Source organism: Mustela putorius, unplaced genomic scaffold (genome assembly GCF_011764305.1).
Source record: "Mustela putorius furo isolate JIRA1106 unplaced genomic scaffold, ASM1176430v1.1 tig00003896_pilon_pilon_pilon, whole genome shotgun sequence".
Taxonomy (NCBI): Eukaryota; Metazoa; Chordata; class Mammalia; order Carnivora; family Mustelidae; genus Mustela; species Mustela putorius.
In genome coordinates this window covers 4364955-4383490 of record NW_025422045.1, presented here as the reverse complement: position 1 = coordinate 4383490, position 18536 = coordinate 4364955, and the positions used below count along the sequence as shown (strand labels likewise).

Genomic DNA, 18536 nt, shown 5'->3' with positions numbered 1-18536 from the left:
AAAGATTTTATTTATTTATTCAAGGGAGGGAGAGAGAATATGAGCAAGGGGAAGGGACAGAGGGAGAGGGAGAAGCAGTTTCCCGGCTTGGCAGGGAACCAGATGTGGCGCTCCATCCCAGGACCCTGAGATCATGACCTGAGTTGAGGGCAGAGGCTTAACTGAGTGAGCCACCCAGGTGCCTCTTGAGGAAGAAAGTTAAGTAGGAAGCAAAAACATGTTTATGGTTTTCCTAACATGAAATTAGAGCCATAGAATATTTAAGAGAGAGTGAGAGAGAACACATGTAGGGGTAGGCCTGCAGGATTGTATCTGTTAGTGTTTCATGGAAGCTGAACTGGAGGTCATTGTTCAAGTGCCTTACTTGTGCAGATGTAGAAACTGAGATCCAAACATGCCAGATGTTTACACATGTAATAGTTTCAGTTTCTTGAGCATCAGCTTCTCCATCTATAAACTAGGAAGAAGGCCTATCCTTACTGGGTAGCTGTAAAGAATAATAAAGCAATCTGTGTTAGGATATTGCAGAAACCAAAGAGAATTATATAGATGTTGCAATTATTATGCATAATGTGTTTTATTCTAATTGAAGTATGTAGAACCATGCTGGGATTCTCTCAAGGAAAAGTCACTAGTTGATTCTAATCAATGACTACATGTCATTCACAGTGTATGTAAAGAACCTTTTTTATGGCATTATGGTGAACTTTGAAAGTATATATAATCAAAAGAAAGAAAACTTTACAGTGTCCATAAGTCCATAATTCTACCACTCACATGATCACTATTAAAATTTTGTTATAGGGACGCCTGGGTGGCTCAGTTGGTTGAGCAGCTGCCTTTGGCTCAGGTCATGATCCCGGCGTCCTGGGATCGAGTCCCACATCGGGCTCCTTGCTCAGCGGGGAGCCTGCTTCTCCCTCTGCCTCCCATTCTGTCTGCCTGTGCTCGTTCTCTCCCCCTCTGTCTCTCTGATAATTAAATAAAATCTTTAAAAAAAAAAAAAAAAATAAAAAAAAAATAAAATTTTGTTATAAAGGCCTCTATTTTCTTGTTCATGCACATGTATTTTACAAAACTTGAGTTAAACTGTATATATTGCTTTGCCACTTGTTTTGTTTTACTTAACAGCATATCATGAACATTTTCCCATGTCAGTTAATATTTTATGCCATCATTCTGAATGACTGTAGTATCCTATTATTGGGACAGAAGAACATTTATTTAACCAGACTCTTATTGGACTTAGGGAGCGTTTTCCCTCTATTTTTTGATACTATATATAATGCTGAAATAAGCATCTTTGCAACTGAATCTCATATATAGCAATTGTAATTCTCTGTTGACATTGGTTCTCTAAAAATTGGAGGTAAAGTTATATAGATGCTGCACTTAAGTGATTAATGTACTGGTATGAACTCACTCTGAAATGAGTATATAAATACAAAAATAAATGTTACCTATTTTTATACCCAGAAAATCTAACTTGGCGCATTTTGATCTAACACGTTTGAGGGTTGAGGGTACCTTCTCTGTCAGTTTGTTCATTGCCTCTGCCTCAAAGCATTACAGTTCTGATATTTCTGTTGCTTGGGGACTCCTGATTTCCTTTAGGTCAGGCTGTTTGCCATTCACATGTAACCTTGTGGATTTAGCTCCTCTCTCCCTTGCCCAAGAATTACCTATCCAGTTATGGCAAAGACTCTTCCTTTTATTAAAAAAGGTATATAATCGGACGTGAGGGAGACCTTTCATTCTCTGAATTCTTAAAATCAGGCTTTCTTCAGTTAAATGGCATTTTAGGAGTATTTCTGATATAAAATTGGAAACTTTCAGATACCAGAAGGCATTGCTTATCTTTGTAAATACACATGTTCCAATTAAAATAGGTACTAAAATATTTTGGTGGCACTTCAAAACTCCCAATTTAGATTTAATTTAGATTAAAACACTTACTCTTTTTAATAAAGTTATAAAATTGATTATTAAAGTTGCCTATTGAAGATTAAAAGCAGTGGAACATTTATTTTCCTTAAAAAACAATTTAGTCTTCAATAAGTATGATTGTATTAATCAATTATGCTATTAAAATACAACTGCCATATTAAATCTGATTCATTTGTCATGACAGTTTCTATAATTATAGAAATTATACCTAGCTGCTTATATAGCTGTAATCCTGCAATAAATATAAATAATTGTCTCTATTAATTCAGTTCGCAGTTACTGTCTATTAAATCCCCGGTTAAATGGCAATTTGGGAACCTTCATTTAAAATCCTCCTAAATCTTTGTTGTTCTGTCTGGCTGCCAAAGCCCCACAAACACACCTCCTACGGTTGATTCCAGAAACCAGTTTATGAATAAATAGTTTTTTTAAATGCAGATATTCAAAAGGTCCATTTAGATTTGAGGTTTACAGCTGTTAGGATAAAAATTGGGTAAACACATTTGGTGGACGGTACTGACGTGGAGGACAACACTTGATGTCCTGATGTTTTGGTTTGAAAAACAGTACATAAATTTCAATTTGATAAACTGCTTAAAACCCTCAATGTAAGCCCAAAGGACTAGAGCACATGGCTGATAACGGTTCTCAACTTGTGTTTCCATAGGTGTGGATGAGGTCACCATTGTCAACATTTTGACCAACCGCAGCAATGAACAGAGACAGGATATTGCCTTCGCCTACCAGAGAAGGACCAAAAAGGTATAAGCAATTTCAGGGGTGGGGGGCATTCCTTATAGAATTTCATTTCCTTAGGCATTGCATTTTCTTTTTATGGATTCTGGCTTGTCCCGGCAAGAGCATTCTAGAACTCTTGGGTATCCAAGGTTTTCCTCTTACATCCTTGTAAGAGTCATCACTCATACTCATGATCCCTGGAGTGCTTGGAGCTCATCCATAAAGACCATACCCTCCTCCAGCCAGAGGGTGTGGAGGGAGCTCTGCTGGGAACATAAAGTTAGAAGGGACTGGGAACATCAACAATAGCAGGTATCGTTTCTAGAATGCTTACTCTGTGCCAGGCATGTAGTTCTGACATGTAGCAACTCACTTCATCTTTATGACTTCTGCTAGCTCTTGATAAGATGTTTCTAATTTAATCTTAGGACCCTGGCCTTTAGTTAGCATTGATCCTGATAGGCTCTCCTGACTCTTAAAAAAAAAATACTTGAATTCTTAAGAGGTTTGCTGCAAATGGACTTAGTTAGTAGTTCATTTGGTCTACTAGGCTATCTTCAACATGCCATGCTCCCACTATTTAAAGAGTCTTTGTGTGCTTTTTCCCTTGCTTGTGCACTAGTGGTTAAGGAACAACCCAGCATTTGTTCGTCCTTTATTTTGTTGCAGTGTTAGGAAATTTTATTTTTAAAGGATGGGATGCTTTATTTTTAACTTCTTGCTATTAAAAGCTTTTGATTTATTCTTGGACAGTGCAGTAAGCGTGGCTTCCTGCAGCTTCTGTTTGACTTAATAGCTTTCACTCGTAGCCACAGTGGAGGTGAGCTGGAAAGATTCTGGAAAAGACATTTCTTTTCTTGGGGTTGACATGACCACCAGGGTTCTGAGAGTTGCAGGTCAAGCCCTGCTATGGCTCCCACCCCTACCTACTCAAACAGTTGGAAAGGACATAAATAGGGAAGAATCCAGCTTCTATCATCTTACGTGCATTAAAATTCTTTTTCCAACTAGACTTATATAATCTTTTGTAGTGAGGCATAGAGGGGAGTGTTTTATTTCTCCAGTTTCTAAAAGGATCTGGGACCTGGTAGGGCTGAGTTCCAGTTGGAGCAAAAGGCTCACTTCTTTGGATAGTGTGCTTATAGTTGCTCCTTCATTTGTCACTTACAGAGTGGGGTATTCGAACACACTTAGGTGTGTACACACATGTGTACACAGAAACACAAAAGCCTGGATCTCAATTTCAAATTAGATGGAGAACGAAGCTCTTACATACTCTGTTGGATGGAAGATATTACCAGAATCATGATAGTGTTCGTTGACCACACAGGCTTTGTTTGTGTTGGGGACTGCTTACTGTCCTACTGATTTTTCTTTTTCTTCTTCTTCTTCTTCTTAAAGAAAGGGAGAGAGTGGGGAGGAGGGGCAGAAGGAGAGGGAAGGAGAGACTCATAAGCATGCTCCACACCTAGCACAGAGCCTGATGCAGGACACAATCTCAAGACCCTGAGATCATGACCTGAGGCAAAGTCAAAAATCCGAGGCTTAATCAACTGAGCCACCCAGGCACCCCTGTCCTACTGATTCTTGATGTCTCTCAGTCTTAGGCTAAGGAATATTGTCATCATGTATAGAAAGATACATAAATTACTTGAGATCATTTCTGAAGGAGATTTTGGAAGCAGAACATTAGTGTTTTGAATGAGTTGTTTGCATAATCAAGGAGAAAGCTCTGTGTAGAGAGTACATTGGAGTATGGACTGTGGCTGCCTCTGTCGTGAACCTTGAACAGCATAGGCAAAGCTAACAGGTGGAGAGGAACGGAGGAAGAGGATTGGTCTTATGTTTTTGCTTTTTTTTTTTTTAAGGTTTTATTTATTTACCTGACAGACAGAGATCACAAGTAGGCAGAGAGACAAGTGGGGGGTGGGGGAAGCAGGCTCCCTGCTGAGCAGAGAGCCCAATGTGGGGCTCGATCCCAGGACCCTGAGATCATGATCCGAGCCGAAGACAAAGCTTTAACCCACTGAGCCACCCAGGCACCCCTGGTCTTGTGTTTTTTTCCACATTCTATCAGATGCCAAATTTTCCAGATAAGGAATAAATAATGTTTTATTTATCAAACATTTCTGGGATTTCTGTTATATGCAAAGCCCGGTCCTAGACATCATAAGAGACAGGAAGTTCAATGCCAATAGGAGTTTATAATAGAAGTGGAAGACATCAGTAGGCACCCAAATGCTATTTTAAGTTTGAGCAGAGAATGAATGGGTAGAGGGGTGTCAAGGGTAGGCTAAGTTTAGAATGACCTAACCTCAAATTTCCAAATTGGAAAATTGGTGCTATAATTGGAAGGTGTTACTTTTCAAGCCCCTTTCTAAGTGCTGTGTGTTAGTAGGACACCAGGAATCAGAAGAGAGTAGGTGGTGGTAGACATGGGCCAGGTGATTTCCAAGGTTCATCTTAGTTCTCACTGCCTAGGAATGATCTGAGAAGATTATCCCAGACTGCACAACACCTCCTGGCACCTGCAGATACTTTTAGGAGCTAACCGTTATAGACGCCCTGGAGTGCTGCAGGCAAGCAGGAGAAAAAGAAGGGGAGAGAATAGGAAGGAAAATGTGAAAAGAAAGGAAAATAATTGCAATAGGAGAATTCAGGCATCACTCAATGCTCATGATGTGTAGGAAGTTTAAGCACCAGTTTAAGTGGCTGTAAAATGACCCATTGCATTGGGGTATTTGTCTCCATACATGGGGGTTGAACTCAGACCTCTGACATAACAGTCTATGTTGAGACAGTGGAAACCTTAAAAAACAGTACAGAGCAGGGAAACCAAGGAGGTGAATGCGGGACTTCAGTCTCCCATTGTCTCTGGACGGAGACATGTTTGATGTGGACGGAGAGATGTTCTCGCAGTCTGGAATGAAGCATTTTGCTTACGAAAGCTTCATGATCCAACTTCCACCCATGGTGGGGCTTCTGGTTCCTCCAGAGACTTTTAGGAGGTGCAGTTGCACCAACATCTTTTACTCTAACCACCTTCTTAGTAGAGGCCTTGACCTTGGAAAGTGCCTTATCTTCCATGAGTGCTTATCACTTGCAAGTGTGCTATGAAGCACCCTCACACTCCTAGCTTTCTGAGGAATTGCATACTGCCCTGGTTTCTTTGTATTGACTGGGAGAAGATGGCTCAGTCAGCTTGGATGCTAAGGGATTTTTGTCAGAGCAAAGGCCGATCTTGTGGCTTTTGACATTGGAGTCTGTGGAAGGGAATGCGTTTGAGACAGTTGGGTCTGTGATCCCAGAGTGGACAAGGAATCATAATCCATTTTACAAACACATCCTGCTTTTGTTTTATTCACCAGTTTTAAAGGGAATATTGGTTACCAATCACATTTTCCATGTTCTTGCCTATTTTTCTGAAGGAACTTGCATCAGCGCTGAAATCAGCCTTGTCCGGCCACCTGGAGACAGTGATTTTGGGCCTATTAAAAACACCTGCTCAGTATGACGCTTCTGAGCTGAAAGCCTCCATGAAGGTAAACATGTGTGAGATGCAATCTCTGTCAAATCCACCATTAATATTTGTGAATTACAGCTCTCTGGGTATAATTAGGTGATTTTCAGTTTTGTTGAATTCTCATTTGGTACCATTTTTTTTTCTAATGAACTGAAGCTATAAGTCTCAGGATTTGTACCAAAAATATTTCAATTACTCTTTTTAAGACTGTAAAGAAATTTCATGATGCTGGGAAGTCAGTTATCCAGCTGCTACTGCTTGGCACCTGGGCAATTGGAATACCATTTGGAAAAACTACTTCCTTGATTACACTTCCTCCTTAAAAAAAGATTTGTTGTGATATTAAGGCAAAAGTAAAACTCATAGCTTTTGTCAAGTGAAACTTGCAAATTCTGCCCATGTTCTCTTGGGTATTTCTTCTTCTGACCTTCTTCTGTCAGTCCCATTGTTTAATTCAAATTTGGGCAAATCAGGACATTACAGTACATATAAAGGGTGGTTTCAGGTTGTAATTAGTACCTGTGTTTTGTTCAAAGTATTATAGCACAGATTATCTCTTTTGTTTATTTTTTGTTTTTGTAAAGTTATTTGGAATTTTAGGTTACATTAGGCAGTAGAAATTCCAGGTTAGAAAATCCCTGAATTCTGTGTGTACCTAAAACATCAAGTATTATATAAATGTGATAGAGGCATAAGCATAAATACATTTTATAGGAAAACATAACCCTTTCTATAGTATGTGCCTGCAACACTTTGAGTAATCTGATACTGCCCTCTGCTGATAAAACTTGGTAAAGTCCCGAGTAGGGGGGAAAGCCGCAGTTTTCATTTTTTATTCGGAGTCCAGTTGCATTTTCTGTGATGCTCCTGTTTCTGAATTATGAAGAGACCGAGCTATAAGCCTGTCACCAGAGCTGATGTCACAGTTCATGTCATCTTTTTCCCCAGAGAGCACCTCGAGAGCGAGGCAGCTTCGCATACCAGGCATTTCCATCGCCCAGGACTTGATAGCTTAGGGCTGCTGCAAGATTTGTTGGGGAATCTCTTTCTTCCTTCAGTTTTTCAGCCTAACCCAAGCTCTGCTCAGTTTATTTGAGCAGATTGGCTCTGAGTTTCCCAAGTAGGTTATATTGCAGTGAAGGTAGATGATGAATGACGAAATGTCACCAACATTTAATGATCCTGCTTGATAAAAAGAACAGTCCTGAAAACCAAATCTTGGGTTTTCTGGAGACATGGATGAGTTAGCCTCTCCTAGGTTTCTTCTGACCATCATCACTTCAGATCAGTTTATCTTACTTTCGTCAAAAATCTATTTAGTTGTGATGTGTGCAATTTTACTAGTATCTTTTACTCGGTATTAGTGACTTGAAATGGACCTGCTGGAGCTGTCATTCACCACTGTAATCTCTGTAACTGGGCCCAATGAAAGGTGCTTTGACTACTGAATCTTTGACCTTGTGCCAGCTCTTCCATTAGCTGTCACAGTTGAGTACCCTTCTGAAATCCATAAAGCTCAAAGTGACGTTAACTGAACTATGCTTTTCAAAAAAAAAAAAATCTGTTTTGACTTCTGGCAATACCAGTGGCACTACTGGCCATATGTTATGGTAGAAGTTGCCCTTGTGATAGGACAATCTGTGGGAAGCACAGGCCAAGTTTTGGAAATTGCCAAGGTCACCTCTGAATACAGAGATAAAAATACTGTTAGAATCCTAACAGTGGTATATCAGCACTGGTATATCAGCAGTGAAAGAAAACATCTTATATCGCCACACGTGTTTTACATTTCAACAGTGTCAGGATATAGCATTTCTTCCAATGCAGTATCATTTTTAGACTATATTTCTATCATCTTAAGATTGAAAACCTGCCCCTAACATATTTGAAGGCACTTAGTCACTCTGTAACATGTGTATAGAATGTTGTGTAGGCCTTTTGCTCAGGTAGGAAGAAAGTATGGCTGTGCCAGAACCTCTACATATCATGATTTAAAATTCTGAAAGAAGAGGCATTGGCTCATAGATTAGATTAAGAATAAAATTCAAAATTAACCATTAACCTGAGGTTTAGCTTATATTATACAAACCGCTTTTCAGGGGTGTATAAACTCTAATAAGTTTAATTAATAGCTGACACACTTTTCATGTGGATAAGTTTCTTATTGTATTAACACCTTATAATTGATTTACATTTTAAACAGTTGTAATTCTACTTAGTTCAAAGTAATATTTCCATATTCGGAAAGACAAGTATTAGAGAAGCCTGATTATTAAATCTTGACTTTGATCATGAAGCCAGCTTTGAAATACATGTTTCATTGAGGCCTTTCAAGCTTTCTGGCACGTTCAAAAGTGTATATATTAAATTTGAATACATCACCCATCGAATTCTTCTTCCTTAATAAAGTGTTGGTGTCTAGGTTTATTTGGCAGTTCATTATTTCCTTTTGCTTCCCTAAAATGCCTGAAGAGTGCATAGTAATCAAGCAAAAATGGAAGTACAAGAATAAAATTTTTAACATTAACCCAATTTTACATTTCAAAGAGGTAAAGCTAAAAATTTTATCTTATCTGTACATTTCCCTGGTAAAAGACTTATTCCATTCCAGTGATGCTGACTGCAAATGACAACAAACTCTCTATATTCCCTTACTTTATATCACTGAGCAGAATTGTTTAGTAAAGAAAATTTTCCCATCTATTAAAATAATTTGAAAAATAGAGAAAAAATAGGAGGAAGAAAAAGTTACTCATTCTGTAAACCCATTACCAAAAGGCAACTGTATTGACATAGTTGATTGAGCTCAGATGTATCACTTATATCATCTTTTATTCTTGTGAAGCCTTTTTTTAAGAAATAGAAAATAACATTACATTGTGCTATGGAATACAGGAGTGATCCCCCCACTAAGAATATGGAAAGGAGCTTGCTAACTGACCCAATCCAAGTTTGCAGTTTCCTGATTGAGATCAGAGAAGTACACTAATGGCTAAGAGGATTTTCCATGCTGATGTCTTTTGCCTGGTTCACAGGGACTGGGGACTGATGAGGACTCCCTCATTGAGATCATCTGCTCAAGGACCAACCAAGAGCTTCAGGAAATTAACAGAGTCTACAAGGAAAGTGAGTAGCCCTAGTTCTTTGATGCAGCTTCTCAGCCCAATGTCTGTAACCTCATCAAGGCTCCCTGGATAGTGTTGGGGGCAGGATGCCTGGATTACCTATGCAGAAGTGCTGTCTGGACCATCCAGGGGTTTGCCATGGTCCAAGTCCCTCCACCTTCTTGGGGCCTGTGTTGGTAATTACATTCCACTAGACCGTCTATAAAAGGATAGGCAGGAGGGGAAAGAGAGAATCAAAAAGAACTTTTTTGTAAAGGGTCTGATGGGAGGCATAGAAAGCATGTACTTGGATTTAATGTACTGGGTGCTTCCCACTCTCTGCTTAAGAGGTTCCCAGCTCTGGATTGTGGATAATTATTGCAAGAGGCATGTGGCTGTATGTGCACCAAGCACTAGAGGAGGCTATGGGTAGAATCAATGATGCAGCTTACATGTGTAGCTGTTACTAGGTTTCAATGTAGAAGCTATTTTGAATAAAAAAATACAGATTCATTCAAAAGTACTCTCTAGTTCTTACTAATTTTGCCATTGTGCATTTTCTCATTCAGTGGATAACAAAGCACAGTTGGGGTATGTGTGTGTCTGTGTACGTGTAGCCTTCCAAATTTTTTCATTTTGAAAGTGAGTTTTCACAGTTAAGTTTGGGAAACAGTATTCTAGCTATGAAAGAGGTCACTGATCAAAGGTGAGCTTGAGGATGCCTGATTTGATCTAGCTCTATCTCCTGTCACTGATAATAACATTTGGCTCTGATTTTATGAGGCTAAAAATCATAAAATAAATCATGGACCATCTGCCCTCATTTGGGTGGATATGTCCATGCTGCCACAGCTGTTTCTGCTTCTCAGAGGCGTAGTGCAGCAGGGGCGGTTGGCAGGGGGGGTGGCTGGCTGCACAGGCAGGAAGCATAAAGCCAGATGTGTTGTTTTCCAAGTGTACAAGACTGATCTGGAGAAGGACATCGTTTCTGACACATCTGGTGACTTCCGCAAGCTGATGGTTGCCCTTGCAAAGGTTTGCTTCCGGTTTATTCCTTTGTCCTTGTTTCCTCCCAATTAAGGTCCTGTACCTCATTTTATACCTGGCATCGAATTAGCTCAATCCTCTGTGCCTGCATCAGAATCTCCAGCTGCATTTCTGACAGGGGGTTTGCACTGTCACTGCAGAGTTGTCATTTTTGTATAATAGGATTTCTTATCCTGGGAAACCGCACGGTCAAGTGGACTTCAGGGCCAGAGGAGGAATAGGCAGCTCTGAAGTCCTGGCCTGGATTATGTGCCAACCCTTACCGCATGACTTGGGGAAGGTCACTTTGCCTCTGTCAGTGGCCACATAGGACCCAGTGGGAAGGGATCCTCTTGTTTTTCTTTCATTCTCTCTGCTCTCACTTCTTCTGAGAGGGTTTGCCTAGGTAGTCCTTTGCCTGGAGAGGGGATCTTTGTTTGCTAATGCTAACACAGAAACCTGAATGAAAGGCATTTCCCTTCTGAGTCCTGAGTCCTGACCAGTGTGCAGTTCAAGACCTCTGTGCTAGAGGAAGGAAGAGAAAAATATTTTCTTCAAGAACCTCAGTGACAAATGATTGATTGGTAATGCTGTCTCCTGCCTGCTCACATACCTGTTACTGTAGCAACTCCGTACAGCCTTCCCCGCCAGTTCCTCACCCTGCATCCCACCAACCACCCATCTTCCTGGAGTCCACTTTCAGTAATTCACTCCCTTGATCAAAGCCCGTTTCTGCCACCAAATCGGAACTTTTACTGCCTTGAGAACTTCCCTAGACCTTGTCCCTTCCTCACTTCATCTTCCTTCAAGGATTCCTTCCTGCTTATTACCTTCTGCTCTATCTGCCCTGTGGCGTGCTCAGCCTCTCTCTGTACTGTTCCCGCTGTGGGGAATGGCTTCCTCCTCCTCCCCTTTACCAGCCTCATTGACTCAGGCCTCAGTGTGCACCTCAACCCTACACCGTTGTCCACAGACTTTGCTGACAGTAATGACAGATCTCTCCCTTCTTCTGCATTTTATGTCTGCATAAGCCATGGATCACTGTGTTTTTTACCTTTTGTTCATGCTTATTTTTCCATCTGGATGGTAAGCTCTCTGAGGGAAGGAATTAAACATCATTAGTGCTTTTTTTGAAGGTAGAGGGAATTCTAGAAAGTGCTTGTCCCAGGAGGGTGTCCCCCTACCCCCACTTCACTACCTCAGTTATTTACTAATCTTTGGTCTTATCTAGACTTGAAAGTGAAGAAAAATTTTAAATGTGTGTGTGTGTACCATAAGTTAAATAATGGTTTTCATGAGTTGGAGAGAAGAATGAAATTTTCAACATTAAAATACACAAAGAAACCTATTTGATGTTCTTTTGTTTTCTTCTGTAGGGTAGAAGAGCAGAGGATGGCTCTGTCATTGATTATGAACTGATTGACCAAGATGCCCGGGTAAGTGTCAAGGTTCTTGTTTGAGTTTCTGTTTTCTAGCAGGTCTCTAGATAGTCTATACAGTAGTTATTGATCCTCTGTAACAATTTACCTCCAAACTGAGTGGCTTAAAACAAAAACACATACATCTCTCAGTTTCTGTGGGGTGTGGCTTACCTGGGTGGTTCTACCTCAGGACTTCTTATGAGGCTAGGGTCAAAATATTGACCAGAGCTGCATGTTCTGAGAGCCTGACAGCTTCAAGAGGATCACCCAGCCATGTGAATGTTGGAAGGAGGCCTTGTATTTCTCTGCCTGTGCTTTTCTAAGGGCTTGCTTGAGCGTCCTTGTAACATGGCAGCTGGCTTTCCCAAGTGAGTGAGCCAAGAGAGAAAGCAAGGAGGAAGCCAAATGCTTGTTATCATCTAATTTCAGGAATCACAGTGTCACCTTTTTTTTTTTTTTTTAAGATTTTATTTATTTATTTGACAGAGAGAGAGCGTGCAAGAGGGGGAGCAGCAGGCAGAGGGAGAGGGAGAAGCAGGCTCCCTGCTAAGCGGGGAGCCTGATGTGGGACTCAATCCCAGAACCCTGGGGTTATGACCTTAGTCAAAGGCAGACCCTTAATGACTGAGCCACCCAGTTGTCCCTCACAGTGTCACTTCTGTCATACTCTTAGAAGTGAGTCACTATGGTGTAGCCTATAGTCAGTTCAAAAGGAAGCAGGTGCCATTTTTGGAAGGGAGAAATGTCAAAGAACTCGTGGGCTTCATTTTCACTTTCTGGGAATAGTAGTTATTTTAAGATAATCCCTCTTGATGCTGTTGTTAATTACGGGACCAATACCTGACTCATGTGCTTATTTAGGCTTTACTTGTATGGAAGTACCAGATTCTGCAGGGTGTGATAAGACTGTGTGCACTCTTGTGCATTTGCTACAAATAAACACCAATAAACAACATGGCAGAGTGGAAGAAGACACGATATGCCCTTTGTGGTGAGGGAAAAGGGGAAGAGTAAGGGAGACCCTACTTTTCTGGTTGAATAGCACTTCTGCTGGTTATAGTGCCATAATCACTAAGAACTGTTTGTTAAGCTAATTCAGATCACTATGAACTATATACCTTTCCCAAACAGTTGTCAACTATCTCAAGGCATTTTATAAGAGTTTCAGAACAAAATTAATTTAAATTTATTTTGGTTTTAAAATTCAGTATGTTCTGAGGTACCTGGATGGCTCAGTGGGTTAAGTGTTCAACTCTTGGTTTCAGCTAAGGTCATGGTCTCAGGTCATGGGATCGAGCCACAATTTGAGCTCCATGCTTGGCACAGAGTCTGCTTGACATTCTCTCTCTCCCTCCCTTCTGCTCCTCTCTTTCCCACTCTCCCTCAATAAATAAATAAAATATTTAAAAACTGAAATGAAATTCATTATGTTTCACAGCACCTTTAACAGGAGGTAGAGAAATGTTTTAAATAAAGTAATATTAGTTAGGTTTCACAACTTCTAGATAATGGGTGTTCACTGAACGAATATCTTATCCTCGTGTAAGTCTTTCTCCTTCCCTCCTTGCCATTCGTAGCATTCTTAGCACTTGTAGCTCCTAAATTTTCCAGAAACTAAAAATTAGACTTCCTGAGTCTCTAAGAAATGTGGGTGTGGATACCTGATCTGTAGCTGTCTTCGACAGACAACCATTAGCTTATTTGCTATCAAAAGTACCAAAGGAAGGAGGGCTGGATGTGCTTGTTCTTCTGCATAGGAATAGAAGTGCTTGGTTCTTCCTTTGTCAGTCAAGGAAGTAGATGTGTACAGCATACACCTCACAAACAATCTAGTCTCATGCTGTGTTTGCGTCTAAGGAAGACTGCTCTTAATTAAGACTTTTGACTTAAATACAACATATTTGCCTATGTCTTCAGCACAGTCATCCTTCTCATTTGGCATTGAGTTTTTGAGTTTCTTTGCATGATATTTTTTATGACCTTACCCTGGATGTGTAGTCAGCTTTCTTGGTTGGTTGTGCTTGTAGGATCTCTACGATGCCGGAGTGAAGAGGAAAGGTACTGATGTACCTAAGTGGATCAGCATCATGACTGAGCGGAGTGTGTGTCATCTCCAGAAAGGTGGGTTCTGTACTGAAGAAGTCTTCAAGCCTATGGATGGTCCCCTCAGCCCAGCTTGCTGGTTATCTGTGTTGGGGCATGGGTCTGCCAGAACAAAGTTCACTCTCTACTTTGTGCCTCATAATCTTATCCATTTTTCCATCACCAGATCCATTTTCCCTTCTCTTCCATTTTGGATCCTACTTTCTCCTAAATATTTTCCATATTTGATGCTTTAGCTGCTCCTTCTTGTCCAGGATCATTTTATCTTGCCATATTTGTTGAAGTAATGGACTTTCCTGGGCTCTGTGTACTGTTTCTCACTGCTTCCAAACAGAATAGTTTCCACTCAGAGTTAAAGATGGTCAAAATATGTGGCCCAGGCAGTGCCATTCAGGACCGATGCAGTACAGCTGTCCCAAGCCAGCCAGTGCCGTGTCAGCTCTGGTCCACCATGACAACCTCTAACACTCTAAGATGCTGTGATCATCCTCATTTGCTTATTTATTTTTACCATGGTGCATAAGCATGTGAGTGATCACTGACAGCTTTGATTAGTGGCTCTTATTATAATTACTTTTTGCTTTTTCTCAGTATTTGATAGGTACAAGAGCTACAGCCCTTATGACATGTTGGAGAGCATCAAGAAGGAGGTCAAAGGAGACCTGGAAAATGCTTTCCTAAACCTGGGTAAGCAAGTGTGCCTCCCCTGCCACCCCGGCCCATTGCTAGTGGACATGAGCTTTCAGGAAATTGTGCCACAGTGGAAGTGACCAGTGGCCATCCTGTTCATTCAAGTGCTTTTGGGACAGGTGGTTGCTTTACCTGATTTGGGTTGTTGTATAATCTTCACTGTATAAATGTAAGATACAAAACTAAGGAGGGCTTGAAGCTGGTAGAGTGAGGAATTGCCCAGGAAGAAAAAGATGACAAGAAAAAGGGCTCTGTCAGGGATACTCACATTTCCACATTGGTTTTTGCAGCCCTCAGGGTCCCCACGTTTAAAATGGCGGTGGAGCTGACTTTCAGAGGACCCCAGTTTTCCCTTAGTTTTTCCCCTTTTGCAGCCCATTCCTGTTATGTTAGATCATCTTGTTTGCACCCCAACGTCTGGGCCTCTGCCCTCACTGGTGAAGAAAGGAGCAGCTGACCCCTTTTCTTCTTTCCACAGTCCAGTGCATTCAGAATAAGCCCCTGTATTTTGCTGACCGGCTGTACGACTCCATGAAGGTAAGGGGAGTTAGCTGAGAGGTCCATGTTTACACGCTAGGCTTTTCTTCTCTTGTGCCCCCAAACTAAGTCTTCTTGACTAGTGGATAGTGGAGGGTCCCCACTGTCCAGGTGTAGGAATGTACTGGTCAGCCATGATTGTGTCTGACGGGTGAGAAGACTACAAGTCCGTCTTCTCTCTCTCTGTCTCTCGACTACTTGAATATGTGTTTGTGTGCAGGTAGAAAATAAAATACCAGATGGTAATCATGTCTGATTCCTGCTTAAATTTCTCAGGGATTGCCTTCCATTACCCCAGAGTAAAGACAGGCAAGGAAAGGAGGGATTACCAAGCAGTCGCCTGCCCTAGACATTGTGCTACTTATTTCATCTGAAATCATTACCAAAAAGCCCTTGTGGCTTGTGTTATTTTCTTTATAGATCAGGAGACTGGAGCTCAGAAAGCTTCAACTAGCTTGATGTTACATAGCCACATTGGAACTTGGGTCTGTCTGACTCTGAAGGCAGCCCTACCGCTATCTCTTGAATGGACTGTATCTTCCCACAATCCCGGCCCATATTCTATGCCTCAAATGTCCCTTGTGATTTCTGGTTTCCTGGCCCTTCTTCCTGGACCACCCCTTGTCCACTCCCATCTCCTTCTCCCATCTCCCTCAGATTCTCTGTCAGCTAGCACCTGTTCCTTGGTGCCTCTGGTCTGAGACTCTTGAGAGTAAACTCAGTTGTCTTTACTGTTTATACCGTTCAAAATGGCACAAAGCGGTATTTTTTTTTTTTTTTTTTTTGCCCTGTGAGCCAGGGACTGTTTGTTACATATGGAAACCCGCACACTTCTTAAACTGAGCCGTGCTATAGTTAGGGCTCCTACAAGTTTATTGGGTGAACATAGTAGGGCTTTATGCTGATTTCATCCTAGTGTGTTTGGAATTCCAAGATGCTCATCTTCCTTTCTCCCTCCCTCCCTTTCTCCCTTTCTTTCTTTCTTTCATTTTTTATTTTTTTAGAGAGGGAGTGAGGGAGGGGCAGAGGGAGACAGAGAATCTCGAGCATGCTCCATGCCCAGTGTGGAGCCCAACTCAGGGTTCAGTTTTATGACCCCTGCGATCTTGAGGTCAGCTGAAATCAAGAGTCAGATGCTCAACCAACGTAGCCACTCAGGCATCCCAAATATCATTTTTCTTAAAGAAATAGTTTCATCATTACCTTTGCAGCTTCTTAGAGGGCAGCATTAAGAACTCAGATGAGTTCCATATATAAGAAAACTTATTGGATTAACATTGTCAGTGAATTGTAACTTGGAACATCAACTTGACTTTCAGGGCAAGGGGACTCGTGATAAAGTTCTGATAAGAATCATGGTCTCTCGCAGTGAAGTGGACATGTTGAAAATTAGGTCTGAATTCAAGAGAAAGTATGGCAAGTCCCTGTATTACTACATCCAGGTAAGCCCTACGGTGATGCGTTGGCCCTGCCAGGCCATCCAGAAGGCCCTGGCTCTGTGGGCCGGGGGCCTGTCAGAATGATGACAAGGGTGGTGGTTTTCTCATTCATTGGCAAGAGATGCTGGTCATCAGATACCAAGGGTTTATTTTGAAAGTGCCATTTGTGACTTGTCCTAGAATCTTCCAGAGACAATCAAAGATCTTATACTTCCCACATCTACTATTCTATAGCGATAATTGGTGTTCATGGCAATAATCATGTAAGACTTGCTGAAGAGCTAGACATTCTGAAGAGCCTGAGATCAATTAAATTTTACATTTTTATTATGCAGTTCACCCTCGCTCAACACAGGTTTGAACTTCACTGATTGACTTAACGATTTTCTTTTGATAAATACAGTGTAGTACTATAAATGTATTTCCCTTCTGATCTTAATAATATTTCCTTTTATCCTCCGTACTCTATCATAAGAATATAGTATATAATACATATAACAGACAAAATATGTGGTAATCAACTGTTTATGTTATTGGTAAAGCTTCTGGTTAACGCTTATTAGTAGTGAAGTTTTTGGGGTGTCAGAAATTTTATGTGGATTTTTGTCAGGGTGGAACAGAGGCATGGGTTGGCACCCCTCAGCCTTCCATTGTTAAACAGTTGACTATTTCCATTTTTTCAAAGTCCTCTGTGACAGGCCTGGCAATGTTTAGTTACTCAGAACTTCCATCTCTTTCATCAATTTAGTCTCTGTTTGGAGAGACGAAGCCTTTGAATGCAAGGAGGGGCTGCTCACAGTGGCCCCCCAGCTGGGTATTTCAGACAGACATTGCAGCCCCTCTTTTCCAAAAGACCCTGAAAATTTCAAAGGCATGTCAGTGGTTACCAGGGATGAATTTTGAGGTGGGTTTGGTATACCCAGGTTTTTTAGGGCACACATTTCTTCACTTCACTAGCTTATTCCCGCATGACCTTAAGAATCCCAGAAACAGCATCGTGAGGTGGGAGAGGCCCTTGTTTTCTCTGAAAGTGTTAGGGGAGGTGAGAAAAATGGTGGTGCTTGCAGGACCTTACTGCAGGAAGGGCAGGCCGGCTTGTGTGGGCCTGATTCCTTGCCGCGTGAATCCCTAGTACCTCACCTTCTCTCTTATGGTCATGGCACTAGAAGGTCTCCCCGGGCCAGACTCTCCGAGGGCCTGCTGATGATGGCTGAGGTCTTGTGGCTAGGCAGGTCCCGCCGAGCATTCTCTTGCTATTCCTAGGGAAGGCTCTATGTGCATCAAGCCTGTTCTATGCTAGTCGCAGAGTGGGGGTCCTTGCTTTGATTACTGATTTTCTTTTTTCTCCTTGGCCATTTGTAGCAAGACACGAAGGGCGACTACCAGAAAGCGCTGCTGTACCTGTGTGGTGGGGATGACTGAGGCCCACGACGGTTAAGCATCCAGGAGTGGTGCTCCTTTGTTTCCAGCTAACAATTCTAGAAAGTAGCTTATGACTAATAGTCCCCTTGCGCCCGTCCCTGCAGGGATGGCGTATCACCCGCTCCCCATCCTTATTGCAGTTGCCTAAGCATTGCCTGCCTCTCATGTCTAGTCTCTCCTTTTAGCCAAAGAAATGAACATTCCAAGGAGTTGGAAGTGAAATCTATGATGTGAAACACTTTGCCTCTTGTGTACTGTGTCATAAACAGATGAATAAACTGAATTTTTACTTTATAAACAAGTACTTTGTTGACCTTGCTTTCAACTTAATTGTTAAAATCAAACAAGCTTAAAAAATAAAATAATCCCACCCCCTTATGGACATTGGGGAGGGTATGTGCTTTGGTGAGTGCTGTGAAGTGTGTAAACCTGGTGATTCACAGACCTGTACCCCTGGGGATAAAAATATATATTTATAAAAAAATAAAAAATTAAAAGTAAAAAAAAAAAAGATAAAAAATAAAATAAATGAAATTCAAAAAATAAATAAATACAATAAAAAGTAGAAATCAAACATGTGTAAGGG

At 41.2% G+C, this 18536-nt stretch overlaps 1 protein-coding gene across 1 annotated transcript in view; it reads left to right on the top strand.

The window, feature by feature from the left end:
* Positions 1-18251, top strand: part of ANXA2 (annexin A2) — a 44656-nt gene extending 26405 nt beyond the window's left edge. The window contains exons 4-13 of the mRNA XM_004758782.3: positions 2615-2709; positions 6114-6227; positions 9244-9334; positions 10268-10347; positions 11715-11774; positions 13787-13880; positions 14454-14549; positions 15031-15089; positions 16409-16531; positions 17891-18251. Coding sequence (XP_004758839.1) covers positions 2615-2709; positions 6114-6227; positions 9244-9334; positions 10268-10347; positions 11715-11774; positions 13787-13880; positions 14454-14549; positions 15031-15089; positions 16409-16531; positions 17891-17950 — 872 coding nt within the window. The 3' untranslated portion in view covers positions 17951-18251. The remainder of the gene's footprint in view (positions 1-2614; positions 2710-6113; positions 6228-9243; positions 9335-10267; positions 10348-11714; positions 11775-13786; positions 13881-14453; positions 14550-15030; positions 15090-16408; positions 16532-17890) is intronic.
* The last annotated feature ends 285 nt before the right edge of the window (positions 18252-18536 follow it).